This window comes from Cephus cinctus, unplaced genomic scaffold (assembly GCF_000341935.2).
Source record: "Cephus cinctus unplaced genomic scaffold, Ccin1 Ccin1_scaffold0342, whole genome shotgun sequence".
Lineage (NCBI taxonomy): Eukaryota > Metazoa > Arthropoda > Insecta > Hymenoptera > Cephidae > Cephus > Cephus cinctus.
In genome coordinates, this window is record NW_014333034.1 from 164,632 (window position 1) to 181,535 (window position 16,904).

Genomic DNA, 16,904 nt, shown 5'->3' on the forward strand with positions numbered 1-16,904 from the left:
GGGGGGGGCGGTTTTGAAATTAACCGGCAGAGCGTGCGTGCACACTACGATCGTGTTGTCGTTTGCCATAATATTCGTCGCATCCGCGTTACCAAGCTAATAACGCGCGGTGATTCCTCATTATACTGCGCTATTGGGTGCAGAGTATTTTTAAAAGGCGCCAGCATAGTTGGCGGTCACCGTATAATGTTATTCAGATTGGCGGGACCAGCAACCCGAGCGTAGCAGCAGGTCTCTATGGGAACCAAGCGAAATTAAATGCATTGCTGGAAACATGCGGTATTAGCAGAGCCAGATAGTGGCACAAGGTCCTGGTCAAGTTTGCCCGTGCAGGAAGAATTTTTTTGCTTCCTTTTTTTTTCGTTTGAGTTTTTACTTCGCATACCCTCAAAGAACGCAACGACGAACGCGAGTTCCTGGATATCGTGGGCGAGATTGATGCACATATTAGTTTTGATACAACAGTTCCTGGTATCCGGTTATTATTGAAATGCACGAATTACACGGCATTGTAGACGGATATTTAATATTGGAAAAATACCTGGTTTCATCCTAGCAAGAGAGAGGGAGAGTGGAGGGAGGGGCAAAAGAGGGGAACGAGAGACTCTCAATAAACAAAAAGATTGATTTTCGACGTGGCTTTCCAGCGCTTGCCTAGGTATATCTATACAAAATGTAGGATGTGCTACCCGCTCGGTTCTATTGCAAGCGCAAAGCTCTGCGTTTGACGTAAAATTCGAACTAACAGATAAGCCTTATCAAATTCAGTTTAGCTCAGGAGTGAGGCTTATGGGTCGCAGATCACTTGTTATTAGTGTCATGAGCCGATGAGATAGACCTGTGTCGTTTAGTGCAAGAAACGCGCGCGGCGAAATGATCTCCTACGAGATGAGGCATCTGGAGAACCTGTTGATCACTGGACAAGACGTTCTTGGACTCGTGGGCGAATGCATTAGTGGCTTTGAGAGGATCTGGAGATGGTTCGTCATGCTGGAGTTCATTGACAACTTGGTCTTCGAGATTGAAGATATATGATGTAAACTCTTACATCGGTCTGGAGAACGTCCTCGTAGTGCTAGTGGTCCATGCGATTGGCAGCAGAGAATAAAAAAGAAAAGAATGACGATGAAAACATGTAACGAAGGATTTTCACCTTTCTATAGAAAAAAATATATATACTGTGAAACGTTCACTTTATTATAAAATACGATACATACTTTTGTGTTTGGTACATGTATTCAATAAATAAATATTTGATAACGAGCCGAGACTGCACACGCAACTGCGCTTATCGAGGCCTCGGCAGGTCGTGGGAGATGAGTAAATACAGTTGCCACGCTTTCGATATATTGCGTTATAAGATATTTATATCGTAAGGTCGGACGGGATTATCTGGCATTTTGAGCAGAATTAGTTATCACCCTCCATAGCTCAAAGTCATGCTGCTGGTCCATTCTTGTCTTCAAGTTCAATAACCACCACACATCGTGTTTGAGACATCTCATTGTCCGATGACAATTGGATATGCATGGATATGCATTTAAAAATCAAGAATGTCATCGTCGTCGTCGTCGTCGTCGTCGTCGTCATCGTCGTCGTCATCGTCCTCTTCATCATAGTCGTCGTTATCATCGTCGTCGCCCGGGAGAAATTGAATCTGTCCGAGTCCACCGCCGTCCTCCGGTTTGACAACTGCCACCCCATTGGCACCCAGTCTGATGCAGTCGAGTCCAATCTAAAAAGTATAAAAGGGATGAAGAAAGCGGAATAACGATGGGCGGCTGATTATCGTGTTCAAAGAGAAATGTGCAACCTTAAAAACAGTTGTATCTCGGAATTTGCCTTCCATATTGACGCATGCGTGGACATTGCGTCCTTGAAAATACACGTTATAGAGTCGGACGCAAGCTCGTACTATTGGAATCCTGGGAACCGGGACGCAGAACGGTCTGGGATTCTTTCCTGGGTAAAATTAAACGAGAAGGATGCTGGTAACGCGTCAGAGGTCACTAGCGGAAATTCGACGTCAAAGAGCTAATATAGAGAGAAGCGCAGCAAGAAAGAAAAAAGAGGAGAGTAGGAGAGCGAGAGGAGTAGGAATCAAATAAACTCACCGGATACCGTTCTCGTATATAGGATTCTGTCGTTCATAAGAATATTAGCCGTGAAGCTAAACTCGTCAGGATCATATGTAATATTAACGCACGCTTTTTGATTCAGGGTATTCAGTAATATCCTGGAGCAGCATCCGCAAACACCAGACGCGCACTGGCAAGGTCCTTGACGAGTGGCCGTGACCTGAGTGCCTCCTGCGCTCGAGTTTCCACTAGCCTGTTTAAGGATTTTCGAGAGGCCTTCCAGCTGAGATAGATCCTGATTAGCGCGAGAATCCTTACGAACCTGAATCAATTCATTCCCGAGAAATTTCGAGTTCTCGCCCATTACGCGTTCCGCGGCGTTAATAGAGAAAAGGATCAGCGCCACGTGCACAAAAGATATTATTCCGCCGACGGTCAGTTCCATATCGTCCGATTATCTCGAGATTCGAGATTCAAGTACCGATTATTCTTCCTCCTAGCTAGACCATCCTCGGCGTCCTTATCCTTGCCGCACTACACCGCCGGCACACCGGGCCGCTGACATGCCAGTCAAGACGCACTCTGGACTCTGGACTCTGGACTCTAGACTCGAATAACGGATACCGATTGGCCTCGTTCTCAGTGAAATTCCTGGCTCCGGTGGACTCTTGGATTAATGTGCTCGTGTAAATTCATATCGCTGTCAAGACCACGAATCTCACGAGGACTTTCTTGCTTTCTCCCTCTTCCTCTTTACATTCTGCCCCCCTCCGCCGCCCCGTCGCTCTCTCTCTCTCTCTCTCTCTCTCTCTCTCTCTCTCTCCCTCCCATTTACCTAGGCAAGCTTTAAAACTTGCTTCGTTTTCAGCACAATGTCATGAATGTCTCTTGATTATTGACTTTAGAGCTTCGGGCGAGGTTTGAGCGGATCGCAGAGGAAAAATAGTGGAGGACACACATAATAAAGAATATCCTTTTTTCCGTAGGAAATGCCAACAGGCGTACGGCGCTCGCGGCTAAAAAAATGGGAAATAAAAAAAAGCAGTAAAGCCTGCCGGTGATGCCGGAGTGAAGAAAAATGTGATTTTAATGTAAGACAGCACGACAATAAGGTATTAAAGCATGAATAAAAAAGTGATGTACACTAGAGTTTCAGCTGGCCGATCTTGTCCTCATCCTCGGGACTTAGGGTCGTCGTTTTGTTGGCAAGTAGTAGCGCTTCCGGATCCTGCTGTTCAAAGTGAACCTCGTCGTAGACTTCCGGTTCCGCGGAGACGCCAGCAATGCCCGGCTTCTGAATGGCCGCAATACTTCCTTCCGGCTTAATCCAGGCAAGCCCATCGTAGCCCATTTTTACGCAATCAAAATGGAAAATCAAAACTGGCGACTGGACGATCCGGGTTTCGAAATCCACGCAGGCGTGTAAATTGTTTCCTGGTGTAAATACGTCGTAGAATCTGATGCAGAAATCAATAGCCGGGACGTACGGAAGGGGCATGCAGAGGGGCGGTGGATTTTTAGCTAAAAAAGAATGGAGAATGCAACAAGCATATTGTTACCATCGATTTAGCTGTGTTGCACCGTATCAATCGCGAGCTTTGTTTATTAAACGCCAGTATCCCGGGGAACGTGCGCTCCCCTCACCTCTCCACTCCTCGCCCCTATTTTACTCTACTCTATTATACGGGCCAATCCGCGTGGCTCAATTACGTTAATTCCGACTCTCGCGTTAACTGCTTTATTCATCGGCCACTCGATTAATTATCAATGCAGCTACGGCATCAACCAACCGGATATCCCGTTGCTGAAGATCTGCTTCTCGTTCATGGTCACGTCCATTCTTATCGAGAATTCGTCGGGGTCATAGGTGAAGTTCGTACAGGCTCTCCGATCGAATTTAATCGTAGTTATGTTTATCCCAACGCAGCATCCACAGCTGAGATCTTGACAAGCGCAAGGAAGTCCTCCGAAGCCAATCCTCGTGAACGGAAGTCTCCCCGCGTCCTCCAGCTGGCCCTGGAAAGCCACGCCGCTCTTGGGGTCATAGTAGGCCGCCTTGAAGATGTCTATGACTGAGGTTCAAAATAATTAGGATCACTCGGAGCGCGAACCTGCACGGAGAATCGGCGCCCGTAACGGGTTAACGGGCTAATAATTTCACTGTCGCATTAGAGTTCATTGATGCTAATCGCATCTTGTCACTCACCGTTAGCGCTGACAACCATCGACTGGCAGGCCTGTTTGATAATTAACGAGATAACGAACGCCAGGGAGGCTGGGATCCTCGGACTTCTGGACATCCTGTCGAAAAAAGGAACTCTCCGCTTCGATTTACAACTCGAAAGTGAGACGCACGAAAAGCAAAGAGGCAGGCTTGGGCTCTTAGGCTCTGCTAAGTGGGAGGACTGCGGTACGTGCAAAAGAGGAATTTCAGGATGAAACAGTTTCGCTCGGGAGAGGATAATTGATTATGCATTAGCTTTCCCTAGAAAGTCGAGTCTCATTAAATTCGGCACGACTTCACAACGGAAATAGCGAAGCGCGCCCGCGCATCCCGCTACTTCAATCATCGGAATTCCAATAAAGTATAATTATTTATCCTGCCCGCATGCACATTGCGAATAGGATTGCCTCAGAATGCAATTTTTGCATTCTCATTTAACCAGATGAACATTTAACCAGAATGCACGTGTAGCCGCGCACCGGTATAGAAGTGTCCTGGTACCTAGTACCGTTACATTCTACGTGTACGATTCCGAGCCTGCATACCATGTCATCATTTATTTATAACTACTACAGAGACAATAAATTATATAAATAAGGCGCGTACCGCTGGCTAACATAAGTTTAAGTAGCCTAAGCAGATTATGCTAAATTCTTCTTCGTCTTCTCTTCGTATGGCTGAGAGTCATCTCGAATTGCTTCTCCTTCTTCCGTCCTCATCTCATTTCATTTTGCGTATCGTCATTTGGGATTCAGTTCCGGTCGAGTTCCATTTCCTTCCTACGACGCTTATCCTTTATACGTTGGACCATCATCTCCTCCCTCCTTAACCCCGTTTTTACTCGCACCTTTGATGCCAACGATATTTCTCAGTCCTTGATCAACGACCTGCTTCGCGAGCAAAGGTTCAATCCTTGCACGATGTCCAACGCACAAAGTTTCTTCAGATTCCTTGGGAGCAATAGGGACGATGCCTAAGGAATCAGGATAAGTAAGACGGGGAACACTAAAATCTCATGACACGACTTTGTCGTCCACTTTTGGATGACCTCTTCCTGGCAAGGAACTCGGCCAATCCGAATCCATAGTCAGCATCATCCTCTTCCGGATTCTCCGCCTCGTTCTCCTGGATTTTGTCTTTTTTCCCTTCGTCTTTGTCATCCTGAGCCAGGGCAGCCAAAAGCGCATCCTCTTCCTCGTCGTCGTCATCGTCGTCGTCTACGTCAACATCAAGTTCCTCGTTTTTTTCATCTTCGTCCACCTCGTCAGTGATCTTATCTTTATTGTTGTCTTGGATCTTCTGATTGTCTTCCTCCTCTTTCTCCCCTTCTTCTTCTTCTTTCTCATCGTCGTCGTCGTCGTCGTCATCGTCATTGTCATCATCATCTTGCTCCTCCTCCCCGTCATCCGTCTCAACTTCCTCCTTTTCGTCCTCATCGTCGTCATCGTCATCCAGATCAGCAGCTCCGAGAATATCATCCTCGTCATCTTCATCCTCTTCTCCCTGATTCTCCTCCTCCTCCTCTTGACTAGCCTGTTGATCATTTTTCACTGGATCAGGCTTGATAGGTTTCGCTAGGGGCTTCACTTTAATGTAATCCTTTATGGTGTTCGCACTGGCTGGTTTTTTCTTGTATCCAGTAACCTTTTTCAGAGGAGTCGAGGATACTTTTGGTGGTTCCACGACAACTTCCTGGTTACTCGAGCCGCCAACATCGTTATCCTTTTCGGGCATATCCGTCGCTCCGGCGGTACTCTCCGTGTTCATCTGCGCGACGGCATGCGTAATCTCCTGCACCGCTTCTGTATTCAACTGCTCACCGTCTGTCGCCATTTCGACATCCTCGGATGTGTTTTCGGGTTTTGGGGCGTTTTCCGGTTCAGCAGTGTCCTCGGAGGTAGGCTTACTTATAATGGGTATCGTGAATTGCGGGATTGGTAGCGGTGTCGTAACTTTTGGTCTCTTTGTGGTGGTATCGTCTTCCCCGGAGAAGATGTCGAAGAGTGCCCCAAGCCCAAGAACGTCGTCATCATCGTCATCGTCCTCAGATTCGTTATTGGACGATGAACTTGGTACGGCATTGGCTTCGGCTGGTTCCTCTTCCGTGTCCTCGTCGTCGTCGTCATCGTCGTCGTCGTCGTCGTCGTCGTCATCGCCTCCCAGACCGAAAATATCGTCGTCATCGTCGTCGTCGTCCGAGCTAGCGTCTGATTCCACTACCGGAAGTGGCTCGGCTGGTCTCAGTTTGAGGCCATCCGGTCCGAATCTGAAGGTAAAAATTTCGACAACTGCATATTCTGCGTGACATGAATCATAATTATATCTATTTACATGAAAAGCCATATTCACCTGAAACAGCTGACGCGCAAGCTCGCCTCAACTTCAGTCGATGACTGCAACTCCAGTCCAAGACAGGCCTTGAAGTGCTTATTGGCTTCTCTCTGTATTGAATAGATCCTGCCGCAGAATTTTGAAAATCCACCGGGTAGGGGAACGCACACGGGTTTCGGACTCTTTCCTGCCAACGAGAAAGACAGAGAAAAAAGGTAAAGGAATATCCATTGTGACGCAACATCACCCAGATAAAACACAAAGGGTGAAAGCTGCTTCCTGCTATAGAGAATATATGCTTGAGAGATGGAATCTGCGTAATTATCGTCATCCGTCGTATTTTTCCAACTGTGCGTCGCTCGTCTGTTGCATCGATCTCCTGTTCCTGTGAAACGGCGGCCGGCCGTCGGTCTCTATTTAACGGTAAACAACGGATATTTCTATGGAGCGACGTGGTAGACTCACATATTATGTCAGAGATTTAGCAGCGTGTTTATGTATGTATGCGGTGCCCGAGGCCACGATCTCGTCAGGAGAGACGCCATTTCTTGGTGAAAATCTCGATATTTCGCACTCCCTCGCGTTGGCCCTAATAATTACTCGTAATCGGGACATCGCCGTAATTGACAAACATCTACTTACCGCTGACTACGCTACTCGTCAATATGTTGTCGCCAAAGCTTATTTGTACGGCTAGGTTGTCACCCTGAAGATACTGCAAGGATGCACAGCCTGAAAGCAGGAAGGAGCGCGTGAAAGAGTGCAGGAACCTGGGAGCGGAATAGCAAGTGGCACGGGGCTCACGCAGCAGCCAGGCTGCACAGCTATTCATAACTTTGGTCACCTATACCAAATACAAGTAATGGAATCTAGAGGCTTTCGAGAATTACCGGGTCCTTTGAGTTGCACCAACGGGACATTGAAGTCGCGACAGCAGTTGCAAATGTTCTCGTTGCAGGTGCAATACTTGTTAACGTTGTCCGTCGCTTGTTTCAAGGATATCGTTGTAACGCCCAGGTTGCTCTCCTTTGTAGTATTAATCGCTCTAACGGCACGTCGCAGTGTGGCCTCATCGCGGCCTGCAAGAAGAAAGAAGAAAAAAAGATTTGAAAAATAGAATGGAGCCATCGTTAACTTGCAAATCCATCTCTCGCGCTTTGTCGGAGATCCCATCGTTTGCACGTACTTGCCAAGCTATTGGACAAGGTTTCAATGATAAACGTCGGGCTCACCTATTACTCTGGCATAGGCGGCAAACGCTATCAGCAGGAAGATAAGCAGCAGCTCGAAAACCGTGGACAACCGCATTCTTCTTGTTTTCTTCTGACGCCTGTTGATCGAACAAAATGCAAACAAGTAACTACAGATTATTCGCAGTCATGTGCGACGTGCTGCGCGTGCACGTGTGTTTGACGAGCAGGTGCAGTCGATAACACCAAATAGAAGAGTAAATGAATTGAACGGGAGACGAGAGACGCGTTCGAACAGCATTGCGTTATAGCCGAGTGTAGCTGATGCTGGCTCAGTGGAACTGGACGTGACTGACCATAAATCTATACATGCAAATATTCCCTGGAAATTATTCTTTGGAAATACAATAGTTTAACAACTTCTTACACGTGTCACGTATTTTTTACATATTTTTTAACAGAACGAAGCATCTACTTTAGAAGCTCATACTGCGTATGAACGGCATTATGAACGCAACGTTCCCCATTGGTTCCTAGCTGGTCATTTTCTTTTCAAATAAAATCCTTTTCATTTGTTCTTCAAGTTGTAGATTATTTTCGTTAGCTGGGCCAAGTATTTTCAGGGCAACGCGTACAAGTTCCGTGGCTGAAACCTGCCGGGCGTGACCGGTTGACCTACATCACGGTCACGGTCAAAGACTGGCCGGAATGGGCAATGGTCGTGCATGTCCGCTCGGTCACTTGCTAGGATAATGAAGGAAGCACTCCCGCGCGCCACCTCCCCGCCGGCCGCTTCCCCCCCTTTGCACTTCTGGTGCACACCATCATCACTTACGGTAGCGCTTGCTTAACATGGTCAAGTAGGACTGTGGACGCATTGGCACGCGTCAAATGACAATTGATCAGTCTGATAGACCGGGACTACACTACTGTTAACCCGACCTAGCCATTTCTGAATTCTGAGCAACTACCTGCGACTCTTTGCCACGAAGTCAGGCAAAAATGCTTTCTCGCTCTTTAACGTACTAACAAGGTCTTGCTCGTTAGAGCCCTCTCTCTAATGTAGCCGCCAACGTCTTCGAAGATCAAAGGAGTCTCGAGTCGCGGAACCGTCGGCTATAGAGACGGAGAGCAAAAGGGCAATTCTGCCTTGGCTTCGTTTCTTCTCTTCCTTACGAAAGTATCCCGCGACTGGATTCAGTTACTTAAAAATACGTGACTTACCTCGCGCGCTTGGTTTCTGCCTGAGACTGATTCGAAGGCAGCTACTCTCAGCACCGCGGTGATCCCGGTTTCCTGATTAAGACAAGAGGATCCGGCACTTCCTATTTATCACCAATTGACTCTCTTTTCGACTGTTAATCTCACGGAGGCCAATGTCCAACTGAAGATGCGGCCTTACTCCCTCCAAGCATGCCTTCGAAGTCGGTCGAGCCACCACTACCTCGCACCTCTCCCTCACCTCCCTTCGAATTATTAAGAATTCTAATGCCTCCCAACCTGGATCCGGCCCGTGAGGATGCATTAACTGCACTCTAAGAGATCCACCTACCGAGAGCCTTCGCTTGGGCAGGATGACCCGTTCGACTGCACTTGTGTCATAGATCCGTCATAGACCCAGGTGCAATTGTTCCTGGTCGAATGTGCCAAACGAGACGCCAAACGCGTCTCCCTGGTGCCAATTCCAGTCCAGCTGCCAGTATAGCTGCCGGCGTGGACGCGAGGACGACTTTGAAGGGACTCTGAATCGCCAAAGGATGCTGCGAGAACTTTGCCATTTCCGGGACACGTAATTGCGTCTCTGCGAAAGATTCCAAGTAGAATTATAAATAAACCCGAGTCAATGTCGTATTTTGGTGGTCAATAAAAAAGGTGGCCTTTCTCCGCTTAGTGGGTCAAAGAAAGTAGCTTCCAGGAGTGGTTTACCTTGGTCAACACTTTCCCAGCGCTACGCCCACGTCCACCAGGAAGTCGCTTAGGGATACTCGCCAGAAGAGTGCATCGCCAGAAGAAATTTCGTAGGTCGTCTCGGAGATGAGTCGATGAACGTTAAAGGCACTAAATTGTCGAAGGCCACTCAAGAAAAAGAAAGGAAAAAAATAAGGACACTTTTGAATCTGGGTCAAATCGTTCAACGAGTTTTTACGTAACCCTATGGTATAACACACTCATCGGATTTGGCCGGAATATCAATTAGAATCGTTACAAGTATTTTCCTTGAATTTTTGTATTTTCTGTATCCATTGTGATCATTAATGAATCCTCATCGAAAGTTGGAATAACTGATATGTCACATCGAACCCAGAAAACTCGGTGCCCAATGAGCCAATCGGCATGAATTCACGGCTGAGTCTGGCTACTGGAAATTCCTGTGGTTTTAAAGTCGAGAAATGGCTATTCCTCGCATCCGTCGATTCTCCGGAGGAAGTTGAATAGGACCGGATGTGAATGCTAGAGGAAGCTAAACAGGATCGTATGGTGGAAAATTTTAATACAATGGACGATAGTTTAGAAATTTGAGTTTCTTTTCCTTTCTTTTTCTTTCCAGTGGGTCTGACGCCGCGTGCGACACACTATGTCATTATTCCTTGGTAGTCGCGACGTTGCCTCCTCCGGTATATTGGTCGCAACCGGTCGCACCCACGCGGGCGAGTCGGAGTTAGAGAAGGAGCGACGCCTTCCTAAGAAAGATGGTTGGCACGCTTCGTCATCTTCCTGGTCAATCAGAATTACAGGAGCTCAAGTCCCAAGAAGAATAAGTGCACGTGCGAGCATATAATGGATAGCCTAGATACTTCTGTCACAAGATAATCTCCTGCGAAACTCGACGGGCGATTGCGCACCGAACGTGGAATTAAAGAGGCATATTTGCAAGATTGTCAATACTCTACCCCGTGAACCGCGGGTGCTAACGTGCACGCGTCTTACGTAGGACGCGCGCTGCCTATTGCCTCCCGTGAATTTCCCACCGAGCGGGAAGGACACTATTTTCAATAAGAGATTGAACTGGGCTCTTTAGAGTGACGTCTTTCCAGCGGCAAGTGCAATCGGCTGGATTCCTGTGCAGTTCTGGAGGAAGGCCCTTCCTCCACCGACGAGGCCCAAGAGCAGAGACAGGGCCTTGTGGTTCTGAGCGCACGGAAAGGGGGTCACCCGGTCACCCAGATGAGGTTCCTTGCCCGTCGCCTCCTGGGACCGCCAATGGGGCATCGTCGCCGAGTTTAATCGGCCAATGGAAGTGCGCCTTTCCACCCAAGAGACAGAGGATCGCGTATGTGCGTCGCGTGCCGGGCATCTGGCCAGATTTAAGCTTGTTCCTTGCCCGGCTGGATCTCCGCCGTCCGGGGCCATCATCCACTTTTCGTTTTGACACTCGGCGATTCTAACGTAGTTCTGCCGAAAAACCGTGTGCGCGTGCGCGTTATAGGGCCTCTTCGTCCTTTTCTTATCTTCCTCTTTTTTCTTTTTTCTTTTTTCTTCTTTCTTTTTCCCTTATCCTTCTTCTCCTCTCTTTCCTTTCCTTCCGTTCCTCGCTATCCTTTAATTCTTCCCCAACTTCCTGCTTCCAGTCTTCTCGCCCACCAGCTCACCTACTTAGTTCCTTCCTCCTGTCTCCTTTCATTCAGGGCCAGTCTAATTTCCCGGAACGACGCATCGCGAACGACTAATTGGATACATATACGTCTTATCATGTGGGCTATCAAGGCGCTCGTCGTCCTCTGCGCCATCCTCGTCACTGTTTCATCGGAGGGATTGCTGGGTGAGCGTCTTCTTAACTTTTCAAGTATCGCTATTTGTATTTCTATGAATTTATTGAATAGAAGAGCCAAAAGATAATTAACGAGAGCCTTATGTGATTATTTCGATGCTACTCAACTTAATGTACCTTTTCCTCGTCACACTGATTTATTGGACGACTGAACGGTCTCTCATTGCCAGTCGGTAATAGTTGACGACTGTCAATGTCAGGACTTTTCTTAATGACGATTTCGATCACGTCGCGTAATCGCACGAATTCCTCGACTGATATTACAAAGTTTTATTACACGCAGAAGGAGGAGAGTAGCTCAAGTAGAATATTTATTTTAAGAAAGTTTCAGCAGTTTCGGAGAATACCTCTTGCGTCTCTCTCTCTCTCTCTCTCTTTCTCTTTTTATTTTAATTATCGTTTCAGAGACTTTACTCTCCTGGGAATTGCCCGTGGCCGAGGGCAGATCCAGCAGTAAACCCCAGTCGAAGTGTCTCTGCCAACCCTCAGGATGTCTTTGCTGCGTCGACCTGAATCTAACGACGACCATCGACCTGGGCGGACCGGCCTGCTTGAATATCAAGTATAAGGAGGAGAACGTGTCCTTAAATTTAAGCTATGGTGACAACGAGGTCCACAACGCCACGATAAAACTAGGTAACGCGTGTGAGATCGTTACATTTATCTTATCGTTAGTCCTACAGTGCTACAGTGCAGATATTAGAGAGTTTTTGACATTACAGTAAACGCAGCCAACAAACCCACCTGCATGAATCTTCTTGCCGATCTGGCGCAAATATGCGCACGATTCACTTCCGTTGAACAGGCCGCTTCCGGAAACGACGGTTGCCTCGTCATTGAACCTGCACTCTTGGGAGCAGCTCAGGCTACTTATCCTATTGGCTGCTTCAAGTTCCATCAGGCTGCGGTCCAACAGATAGAGTCAGCTGTGTAAGTATAGGAGCTTCAATCTTCCAGGATCTAGATTCTCATCTTCGAAGAAGAAGACGAAAGGAGGAGTGGATGATGGATTATTAAAAAATTCAATTGATCGTTCAGGATTCAGGAAGCTGCAGATGCGACTGCAGCGCCTGACGAGGAGGAGGAAGTCCTGAACACGGATGAACTCATAGCCGCCGTCTCAGCAAGCGCTGAACAGGGAATAGCCATGTTTTCACAGTGGTTGGGTCTGAATCTGAATCCCAAACTAAATCTGACTGGTGAGAATTCAGGGCAGGAGAGTCATTCGGCAAGTCGAGCAGCCGAGAGTTCGGGTGCCCGCTCAGGTCGACAGCTGGCCCAAGTGCAGCAGGAAAAGAGCGACGAGAGGTTCAAGCAATTGCTCAGCGCCCAGGACAACATCCTAAAGGAGTCGGCTAAGATCGGAGTTCCTGGCGCAGGCCAGACGTACTTCGTTTACTCGGATCCCGTCGAGACGCTGACCTCCTCGGCCCCCAGGACGCAGGAGCAGGCGCAAGGACGGGTGCAAGAACAGGATGCCCTTGGAATTGTCCCCAGGGAATCCCGAAGAGGTGGCCGTGCCTACAATATTCGTCAGCACGTAAACGAGGTCTGAGGAATGTGTAAGGATGTGTACAGTCAGCTGAGATACGTGCATGTCGCACGAGGTCCAGGTCCTAAGGACGTATAGTGCACTTTGCGCAAACACACAAGATATCTTTGACAATTATTTTTCCCCTTTCTTTTATCTCTGCTTTCCTCCAAATGATATCACGTCTTATACATGTGCTTTTTAATAATTATTTATTGTACCTTTTCTCTTGTTTTTTAAATATTTCTTTCCCTTCGAATCCCTGAATTCAATATTTTTAAGTGTATTCTCGATATCATTCCAGTTGCACGTTTTCACAAGTGCATCGGGTGCATCGGGTGCATCTCAACAGTGTAACGAGTAGTATTTGTTCTTTACTTTATTATCGCCTTTACATTCACGGGGAAAGTACCACGAAAATATTTCATCGTCTCGTAATAAAGTGTGTACATTTCAATATATACATATATGGTACCTGTACGTTATTCATCCAATAAAAATTCTAAAATATATCTATATATATATATATATATTTGTGGTATATGTAAATTAGTGTACATGTATATTCTCATATGTATTTCCGACGATTGTAAATAGTACGCTCGCTTCCTTTTAAATTAGAAAAGTATTGCATTTCACATGAACTTTTTCGTTTTTCATTTTTCACACTTCTTACTGTTATTACTATCCGTAGCTTTGTTTGGCTTGATTCTTCTGTTTCTGTATTTGATCTCTGTTTCGCGTTTCCACACTCGCGAGTTTATTCGGATACGATATGTTCTGCTTTTTTTTTCGGAAAATTGGAAAGCTTTTATCGTTGCTACCTTTTTCCTTGTCGAGTTTTGATTCGATCTCATAACTAGAATAACTAGAATAACATTAAAGAATTAGATTCCAAGATCGCAAGGAGGACAATTAATATTAGTTATTTCGATCTTTCTCTTCTCTTTGCTTTCTTCTTCTTTCGGTGCGCTCGAACAAGGAACCTGAAATTTCAATAAAGCGTGCAGATACGGGTATAGAACTATAGATAGTCGTGAATCCCATTGACGAGTAACACAATATCTACCTATAAGGTAGCGTACCAGACAGCGGAACATACTATGGGACAATATACTGCAGTAAACTAAACATCTTTTATCGTTGCTTGTTCTTTGTCGCGTTCTCCCTTTTCTTCCATAATCCTTTGAGCGTTAAGTCATTCGCGCATTTATACATATATTTAAAAAAATATTGATATTAATAGTACATTATGAAACAAGGGAGTAAAGTCGTTGATTATTCCCGTGGGTGAGAGTGTACTGCCCGAGCGAAGCGAGGGCAGTAAATCACACGAGGGAATAACCGACTTTACTCTCGTGTTACATATAGTGCTTTATTCACGACTGAGCTATAATAGCCACTTTATTCCCTGAAAAGTGGAACCAAGTCAGCCACCGTCATTATGATGAAAATATACGTTTTTTCAAATATTCAAAAAATTCAAAATTTTTTAATTTTTCACCTTTTTAAAACTTTCAAAAATTTTCAAAAATTTTCAAAATTTTCAAAATTAAAAAAAAATTCAAAATTTTGCGGGAATAAAGTTCATTATTCCCGCAAAATATGGGAATAAAGTAAATTTGCGGGAAAACCAAATATGCGGGATTAAAATGCTACTTTAGTCCTGCTTTTCAGGGAATAAAGTGGCTATTATAGCTCAGTCGTGAATAAAATATATTACATATACTTTTAGGTGTATTCCCGATATAACTTTTTGTTAAAGCCCCGAAGAAAAGCCTTTGGAAAGCCAGAAAAATCTTAAAAGTCGACTAGATGCGCCAAACAAAGATTTTTGTCCTAAGAGAAAAAGAGTCGGAGATCCGCGTCATGATGGTCTCCCATTAACTTATTAAAAAATACCAATTGCCATTTCGTCTCTTTAAAACTACTATATATTATTCATTAACATATTACTAAATTTGTTCATCCGTGCCTTTGCGGCCTTCCCTTACACCTTCTCGCCATTAATCTTTCCTTCACATTTTTCATCCTTATATAGTCTCACTATTACTGTATAACGTACGTTAGTAGAAAATATTTTTGGGCTGCGTCTTTGGAGTGAATCTCTCGCGTTGGTCTAGCTCTTTTATATTTCTTTCCTTTCCCGTATTCCTCTTTAGTTGTCTCTTTGTCCCTGCTGCTGCTCCGTTTAATTATTCCGTTTAATTATCTTTGATGCTCGCTGTAGGATATGTGAGTGCAAGATATAGATAGAGAATCCTAAGAAAGTTCTGAGTAAAAAAATAATATCAAACGCTCGAGAGGCTTTGGATTGATACGCGACAGCATCGCTTTCTTAGGTCCCTCATCAAGGAGATATGCATAGGTATATAGTATATGCGAATATATATATGTATATATCTTACGACTTACTATACAGATTACGAATGTATATGTATATTAATTGATACAGCGATTCGCGCCCGTCATGCTATTGCTTGAACCTTTTTATTTTCGTCCTTGTCTAAAAATTCAAATTCCCTGAATCATTTTATAAAATTTCTTATAGTTCCAGAGCATTTGGTTTCATGCGTATATTTACGACTGAATTTCGTATCTATCTGTTATGTATCTGTCTTTGCTTCTGTTGTCGCTTATATCGATTTCTCTTGTTCGAATCTCTACTTAACTAACGATCAATTTTCATTCGATATAAATCTTAGTGGCTAATGGAATAAATGTGGTAATGGAAGATGCCTTTAATACCGTCAATGGTAAATTTCGTCGATGGGGTATCAATTTCGAATTCTCATCACTGATGCCCATTTTGTAGCGAAGCTCGACGGACTCCACCGCACTTGTTATTTCACTTGACAGTCGGACGGGACGTAGGAGCTGTCGGCGGAAGCGTCAGGGACTCCCGTTTCCGTTTTGGCACGCGACGTCCGATATGAAGAACCACGTCACCGGCTTTGACCGACTTGAACTCGGCTATGGCTTCGGCGTGGGTCATGCCATGAAGAGGTTTCGAATTTACAGACAAAATTTCATCGCCTGAAATACAGATGGATGTCCAGCATGAGAAACGGATCCTTGTTAGGTATATTTTCTGAAATTCACTTAAAATCTTCATTGTGCCAATATACCTTCCTTGACGGTGCCCAGCTCTGCCGCTTGTCCGTTGGGAAACACAGTCTTTACATATATTCCCATGTTCCCGCGAGGACTGTCGGTGCCGCCTACGATGCTAAAGCCCAGACCCTTGTGTCCAGGTCCCTTGATGAACCTGGCGGTGAGTATGGTGAAGGAAGCGCCGGCTTTTCCGGGACGTGGAAGCGTGCAGAACCGTGATTCCTCGCCCTCCGTATTCTCGTCGATGTCCTCCAGTTCGGAATCAGTATTCAGACCCTCGTCGGCATCCTGGAGACCCTGACAGGAATGAAATTTCAGATTAAAATTCTTAACGATCTCAGAGGTCATATGTATACGTTGTAACGTGATTTTTCGAATCACGGTCCCAAGGCGGCTCCGGTTACCGATACAGCTAACGTTCTCGATTTCTGGTTCCCTTCGGGTCGCCACCCTGCTCAGAAGCTACGCTCTCGGGTTGATTCGTACAGTTATGTCAAGGCTCTAGTAAGATTGTGTCATTGTCTAGTTGAGGTCGAGGTGCTCGAATCTGCCGTGGGGAGATGGTCTCGACGTACCGAGTTGCCCGGCAGAGGAGACGACCCGACGGAGACGTCTCCATGGACCGGCAGAAGCCCGGGTGAGATACCGGCGCCCCGCTGGAGATGGG

At 45.9% G+C, this 16,904-nt stretch overlaps 5 protein-coding genes across 6 annotated transcripts in view; 1 reads left to right on the forward strand and 4 right to left on the reverse strand.

Annotated features, from left to right (window-relative positions):
• Positions 1–1,577: 1,577 nt before the first annotated feature.
• On the reverse strand, positions 1,578–2,768 carry LOC107267087 (the record flags this gene model as incomplete). The annotated part of the gene is given in 3 exon segments (XM_015738332.2): positions 1,578–1,735; positions 1,814–1,962; positions 2,115–2,768. Coding segments are annotated over 3 exon segments (716 nt in total), but the record flags the coding sequence as incomplete, so codon positions are not given.
• A 379-nt stretch (positions 2,769–3,147) lies between these two features.
• Positions 3,148–4,599, reverse strand: LOC107267088. Its single transcript, XM_015738333.2, has 3 exons — positions 4,285–4,599; positions 3,869–4,150; positions 3,148–3,599 (listed from the first exon to the last, which is right to left on the reverse strand). Exons 1-3 carry the CDS (start codon positions 4,376–4,378, stop codon positions 3,223–3,225), a joined length of 753 nt encoding a protein of 250 aa, XP_015593819.1. The 5' UTR covers positions 4,379–4,599; the 3' UTR covers positions 3,148–3,222.
• Positions 4,600–4,844: 245 nt separating this feature from the next.
• On the reverse strand, positions 4,845–9,228 carry LOC107267123 (coiled-coil domain-containing protein 1). The gene is made up of 6 exons (XM_015738405.2): positions 9,048–9,228; positions 7,866–7,963; positions 7,524–7,712; positions 7,276–7,365; positions 6,652–6,820; positions 4,845–6,568 (listed from the first exon to the last, which is right to left on the reverse strand). Exons 2-6 carry the CDS (start codon positions 7,939–7,941, stop codon positions 5,308–5,310), a joined length of 1,785 nt encoding a protein of 594 aa, XP_015593891.1. The 5' UTR covers positions 7,942–7,963; positions 9,048–9,228; the 3' UTR covers positions 4,845–5,307.
• Positions 9,229–10,821: 1,593 nt separating this feature from the next.
• On the forward strand, positions 10,822–13,586 carry LOC107267121. The gene is made up of 4 exons (XM_015738399.2): positions 10,822–11,583; positions 11,998–12,228; positions 12,315–12,522; positions 12,631–13,586. Exons 1-4 carry the CDS (start codon positions 11,514–11,516, stop codon positions 13,145–13,147), a joined length of 1,026 nt encoding a protein of 341 aa, XP_015593885.1. The 5' UTR covers positions 10,822–11,513; the 3' UTR covers positions 13,148–13,586.
• The window catches only part of LOC107267113, a 16,185-nt gene continuing 12,770 nt past the window's right edge, over positions 13,490–16,904 (reverse strand). The window contains exons 5-6 of one of the 2 annotated variants that reach the window (XM_025084310.1): positions 16,252–16,525; positions 13,490–16,159 (exon numbers count right to left, since the gene is read on the reverse strand). In XM_025084310.1, the coding sequence (XP_024940078.1) occupies positions 15,972–16,159; positions 16,252–16,525 (462 nt within the window). In that variant the 3' untranslated portion in view covers positions 13,490–15,971. Of the gene's footprint in view, positions 16,160–16,251; positions 16,535–16,904 lie in introns of both variants that reach the window. The other variant, XM_025084309.1, reaches the window with a different exon arrangement.